General features: G+C 44.6%; 1 protein-coding gene across 1 annotated transcript; it reads left to right on the plus strand.

Annotated features, from left to right (window-relative positions):
* Positions 1 to 1,025: 1,025 nt before the first annotated feature.
* LOC130264356 (kelch-like protein 23) lies at positions 1,026 to 5,666 on the plus strand. The gene is made up of 3 exons (XM_056512452.1): positions 1,026 to 2,218; positions 2,933 to 3,344; positions 5,097 to 5,666. The coding sequence occupies exons 1-3, from the start codon at positions 1,297 to 1,299 to the stop codon at positions 5,407 to 5,409; spliced, it is 1,647 nt and encodes a 548-aa protein (XP_056368427.1). The 5' UTR covers positions 1,026 to 1,296; the 3' UTR covers positions 5,410 to 5,666.
* Positions 5,667 to 6,020: the final 354 nt, after the last annotated feature.

Here is a 6,020-nt window from a genome sequence, read left to right on the forward strand (position 1 = left end):
TCTATAAAGCTGTGCTGCTCACAACCTGATTTCTTTCTAATGCTTCAAAACTTGCTGGTGAAACTGCACAATTCAAAAGAGAATCCTTATTTAGAGCGTGAGGAGTAGAATTTCTTGCTATCAGCCTGAACAGAGTCTTGAACTGTCCTATAGGTGAGAGAAAGATTGCTGCTGTTGATGCCAAAAACATGCTGCACTATCTTTGTGCTCTAAGTATACCATCAGGAACAGACCTGCTGGGGCTCTCTGGAGTGGATTCTGGGCTCTCAGTGCTGGCAGATCTGACTGGAGCCATGGGTCAAGTGTATAAACTGGAGAGGGGCACATTCCCAACATTTCCTGCTCAGGTGCTTGGTTGCTTGGTCATCATTGTGAGCTGCATGGCTCTCCTTTTCTGCAGCACAGATTTTGAGGTTATACTTAAGAGTCAAATACCTGAAAAGAAGAATATGACAGACGTGTTAGCAGGCCCTGTGATAGGACAAGGGGTAATGGTTTAAGCTAAAAGAGGGCGATCCAGACTAGAAATAAGGAAGTTTTTATGATGGGCATGGAGAGGCACTGGAACAGGTTCTGTTTGCTGAGCTCTGCCAGGAACTGGGAGTCAGTCTTGCTGGTATGGACTCTTTGGGTAAGGGACTGTACTTCAAGGTCACTATGCAAAACTCTTCATGTTATAGCTTTGGAAAAATTCCCTGCGGCGTTAGCTGTTGCTTGTCCTACATCTGTGTTTATTTTGTGCATTCAGACTGAGGGTGGCTGAATGTGGAAAGCCATCTGGATTTCAATGGGGGTTTACTCTTTCCTCTTCTCTCTTACTAAAGTGAGATGCATAATAAAAACTGTAATCACTTTGGTATTTGATTAAACTTGACCTAATGAAAGATGAGGTAATTGTTGCTTTTTTCCAAATGGGTTCAGTGTTTTCTACAACTTCTTGGTATTTACTCAGTGCTTAGGAATCTTTTGGTTGTTTCTCCTGTTTTTAATTCTAGCCCAGGCTCTTTGCTTGGCTAACAGCTCCCCTTATTTGCTGTAGCCTTACCTGGTAAAAGTGGATGCCAGTCAAATCTGCATTTTTTTTTTTGTTGTCGTTATACAGTTGTTCTGGTATTGCTGTTCAGAAAGCAGCAGAAAAGACAAGAGCAAAGCAGGAGAGTAGAAAACATTCTATTTTTAGGACTAGATTGGCTTATCTTCTATTTATCCTAGCTAGGGGGATAATGTTTCAAAAGATCTCATGGGTAAGGGCTGCATAAGACTGAGTTAAAATTAACTGCCTGGCAATCTTCAAGCATGGAGCCTGCACAAGAGCCACAGGAGCTGGGACCTCAGACAGAAATGACTGCAGACACAATTCTTGAGGTTGGAGAGAGACTCTTCCAGGTCAGCCGTAGGGTGCTTTCAGTGCACAGTCGATACTTTGAAGCCATGTTTTTTGGAGGAGCACGAGAGAGCTCTGAACAGCACATAGTGATCAAAGGGATCGACGCTGTGCCTTTTCAGGCACTACTTGAGTTCACTCGCACAGCCCAAGTGCTCATAGGTCAAGAGAATGTGATCAGCTTACTGGAAACAGCTGATTTTTTTCAGTTTGACAGGGTGAAACTGTTGTGTGAGAAATTTCTGGAGAGAGAACTGCATGTTTCCAACTGCTTGGGCCTGATGATCTACTCACAGCAATTTGCCTTTACAGAGTTGTATGTGTCTGCTATGAATGTGGCTCTCACTCACTGGGGGGATGTGATATGCCAGGAAGAATTTAAGGCATTACCCAAGGAAATGCTGATGCAGCTCCTGAAAAGTGATGACCTCTTCATTTCAAGAGAGGATGTGATTTTTGACAGTATTATAATTTGGATAATGGAGGACCCAGCTACGAGAGAGGAAGAATTTCTGGATCTGGTGGGCGAAGTCAGGGTCACTTTTCTGAGTTTGTCCTTCCTTGACACCTTGGTGAAACGCAGTAAGCATACTGGAGAGACAGATACCTTTTCCAGACTAATAAAGAAGTTAGACAGCTGTCCCCCACCCAGCTGGCAAAATCCAAAACTGTGTTCTTATGCTGGTCGGAGCTATGACACCTTATATGTCCTGGGAGGAAAACATGACAAGGAACAGCAAGAATTATATCTCTTTCAACCTAAAACAGGGACCTGGCAGGCTTGTTCTCCATTGCAGCGCAGGAACCTCACCCAGTATGCAGTGGCATCAGTAGGTAACTTACAGAGAAGGGAGACTGAACAAATGCAAACAGAAGTTGAGACTGAGTCCAGCTGTTGCTGTTAAACAGTTGTGCTCAGCATTGCTAAAACCTCATTCATATTGGTGTTCATATTTGTTCAAATAATGGTTTTGTTTTCCTTAGTCCTGGGAGAATGCTAGATGACACTATTCTCATATAGCAGAAACTATGCAGTCTACTGAGCTCCTTACCTTGGCTTTATCTGGAATTAATCTAAGCACTTGGCTTTAAGTAGTGTATTTTTTGGCCTTCTCTTTTGTAGTGGTTTAGACAGATGACAGGCAATTTCTGATTTATAGTTGCCATTACATTAAACTTACCCCTAGATGTTGGGAAATCTTAATGCTTGGAGACTTTCAAGCCAGCTCAATACTATGGCTTCCTGTAGTAGTGTTGTTAATAGTCCCATTTCTGGTAGGAGTTTGGAGATCCCTGAGGTTCTTTCCAACCAGTGTTTCCATGATTCAGTTCAGAAATGGGAGTAGGCTTGGAAAGACTGGCTGCATACTGTAGGCCCAATCTATCTGTGTGATGAGGAATTAAATACTGCAAACTGATTGACAGAGCAGTGATTTTCTCTCCTCATCTTGCACCTTATAGTACAGCCCAAGGTGAAATGAGAACCCCAGCTATCAAGAGTAATGTTTAGCCTTCATATGACTAATATTTTCTTTGCTGTCTTTACAGGGAGCTTCCTTTTTGTGACAGGAGGATATTTCCGGGATGAGTTTGTGTGGTACAGTGTGGATTGGGTGCTTATCTACAACTGCTTGGACAATTGCTGGCTGGAAGGGCCGGCCATGAAGAAGTCCCGCAACAGCCACTGTGCAGTAGGGGTAGGGCTCCACCTGTACGTTCTCGGGGGGAGCACAGATGAAGGGATAATCCCGGCCGTGGAGCGCATGGCCTTGATGGAGTCCGAGTGGGAAAGCATGAGTCCTATGGCCCAGCCTGTGGAGAGAGGCGACGCCGCCAGCGTGGGAACCGCCATCTACGTGGTCTGTGGCCTGGATGAGAATGGACATGTGTACGATGGAGTGCAGAGGCTGAACACAGAGACAGACAACTGGGATGTCATCTCATTCTCCCCTCTTCCAAGGTAATGTTGGGGATTAGGTTTCTTTTGTTCCTTATTACTGTCTTGGTTTCAAAGACACGTGTCTGCTAAGGAAGGCAGGAGCCTCTCTTGAAATGGAAAATGTAACCTCCCTCCCTCCAAATTATTATAATTTGAAATTAAGGAGCTCTCAGGCAAAGATATGGGAATAGGAATAACAGTTTTTACTAGGAAAATTTTAAAAATAAAAATACAGTAATACAAAAAAATCCCAACCCTGACAGAGTCAGAATACAGCCTGACACCCTTCAGTCAGTCAGGGTGTTGGCAGCAGTCCCATTAAATGGTGGCTGCATCCTCCTGCAGTGGCAGATGTGGTTCAGTTGGAGGAGTGCTCCTGTAGAAGATGCAGTTTTCCTCCAGAGGTCCAGTGATGATGTAGATAGGTCTGGTTTTCCTCTGGAATCCAGTGGAAAAAGGCTGCTCTGATGTTCCCAATCCCAGTTTTTATCTAGGTAGGAAAGGCTTGGCTCCTCCCCCTGGCTGGAGCATCTCCCAGTGGGATGATGTAATTTTATCAGTCATGCAGTTGGACCCGATGGCCCATTAACAGAAGGTATCCTGGAGGAAGTATGGGTTGTGGAAAAGATAAAGATCACTACTCCACCTGGTTTCAATAGATGGTGATAGAATACATACTTTTGGGCATATCCTGCTTTGAAAGCCAAGACACCTATAGAATTTTTCCCATGAGTTGCTGGGAAACACTGACTGCTTGTACTTACGGATACTTGAGAAAACAAAGAGTTTGCTGGGCCCAGGTAGAAGGAGGGCAGGGAGCAGCTGCTATCTCTTGCTCTGTGGCTTCAGAGGAGGAGTGGTGCTGCTGTGGCTTGGGGGAAGGTAATTTGCCATAACCCAGCCTGGAGCTTTTCTTTGACTTATTAGGTAGGGTGAAGCTCTCCTCCTTGAGAGCAGCCACTGACCTGGGACCTTATCAACACCTGCCTCACTAAAAGAGGGACCTATCCCCATCTGCTAGGGTGCCTGGGAATCCTCAGTCCCCATTCCTGCCCTGCTGAGAGCCGGGCTGTCACTGCCCCAGCCCTGCCGCTCATGCAGCGCTGCTCTGGGTTTGTTCTGTGCACTGCAGCCCTGCACTCCTGCCCTGCCAGGATGCCCTGCAGTCCCAATACTGGTGGTGTTCCCTGATACATCTCATCCACCAGCCCGAGATGTTTTGCTCGTTCCTGCCCTTCCAGCTTAGTGCATTTCCGAGTCCTGCAGGGACACCAGGGATCAACTGCCCCAAAGCCTCTCCTCCCTCCTTCCTGTCTTGGCTGAGAAGGCTGTCACAGGGTCCCTGCTTCTGTTTGCTATTAATTCCATAGTTGTTACTGTCTTCTTTGCCTTGCTATACATACTAGTAAAGAATTGTTATTCCTATCCTCGTATCTTTGCCTGAGAGCCCCTTAATTTCAAAATTATAATAATTGGGAGGGAGAGGGTTTACATTATCCAGCCCAAAGGAGGGTCCTGCCCTCCCTAGCAGACATCTGTCTTTTCAAACCAAGACAGGTAAGAAATAATATTCTGGGACCTGGCAGAAGATGAAGGATTCTAATGTTGGTCCTGCCCCAAGAAGAGGTTAGACTGTAGAAACCCAGAAGTTCTGTCCCTGCAACACTTCTGTGATTCTCTATTTAGACAGGACTTCTGAGCACCAAAGTCACCTGAATATTTCAGGGGACAAATCTTTCTGTTGATTCTGATCAAGGGTTTCTTCTCTCTCAGGTATGACCTCTGCATCACATCCCTGAATGGGGCTCTGTACACTGTAGGAGGGGGAGCTTTTCGATTTGATGTGGAGACAGATGAATGGACACAGGTGAATGAGGAATGCTTGACCCAGAAGTTCTTCATGGGATGCAGCACCGTGAATGGACAGATTTATCTCCTTGGACAGAGGAAGGGAAACAGTGCCCTCCCCACTGTAGTCCTCTTTGATCCCTACATTGATGTGTGCCAGGTCATAGATAACAAACTCCCTTGTCCCCTTCCTATTCATGGCTGTGTCTCTGTGCGAAGATTTGATACGTGGGGATAAGAGTGGAAGATCATGTGCTTTACAGTTTAAGGGAATTAGATTGCATCAACTTTGGCCTGTGATATTTTAAAATTTTTGTTCCTTTGCAATTTTACCTTTTTTTTTCTACTTGACAAATGAACTTGTAGCAAAAGCCAGAGAAAAGTTTGCATACACAAAGGCTGCAGGTAATTTTTGAAAATGGTGATTGGTATTGTTATGGTACATAAACTTCTTAGGGTTCAGTGTCAATAAAGGTTGGTGCTGTTCTGACCTTTAACCTCTGTGCCTTTCTGTCCTTTGAACAGCTGGAAGATCACTGCCTCAATGTTAGAAAATATCATAAGATTTAAATAATAAATCAAATGTGTGACAAGGGAATCTTCAGCAGGATTATAAGCCCATAGTGCTGTAGAACAGAGCAAAAAAAAAACCAAAAAACAGCAATTGCTGTCAAGTCATACTTAAGATCGATACCATTTTAGCCTGAAATAAGCAAGTTTCACAGGTTATGTAATTATGGCTAAAATTACCTTTATTCCAGGCTGGAGAGCACCACAGAAGAAGGGACACTATTCTGGATTTATGGATTCAGGTATGTGATGGCAAACATTTGCACACTGAGTCTTTAG

This window comes from Oenanthe melanoleuca, chromosome 28 (genome assembly GCF_029582105.1).
Source record: "Oenanthe melanoleuca isolate GR-GAL-2019-014 chromosome 28, OMel1.0, whole genome shotgun sequence".
Classification (NCBI taxonomy): Eukaryota; Metazoa; Chordata; class Aves; order Passeriformes; family Muscicapidae; genus Oenanthe; species Oenanthe melanoleuca.

What these genes read in the sequence shown, in the direction of transcription:
- LOC130264356 (XM_056512452.1), top strand. Translation starts at nt 1,297, where the DNA reads ATGGAGCCTGCACAAGAGCCACAGGAGCTGGGACCTCAGACAGAAATG. An exon ending in GTATGCAGTGGCATCAGTAG is followed by an intron (nt 2,219 to 2,932) that starts GTAACTTACAGA and finishes CTGTCTTTACAG; the next exon opens with GGAGCTTCCTTTTTGTGACA. An exon ending in TCATTCTCCCCTCTTCCAAG is followed by an intron (nt 3,345 to 5,096) that starts GTAATGTTGGGG and finishes CTTCTCTCTCAG; the next exon opens with GTATGACCTCTGCATCACAT.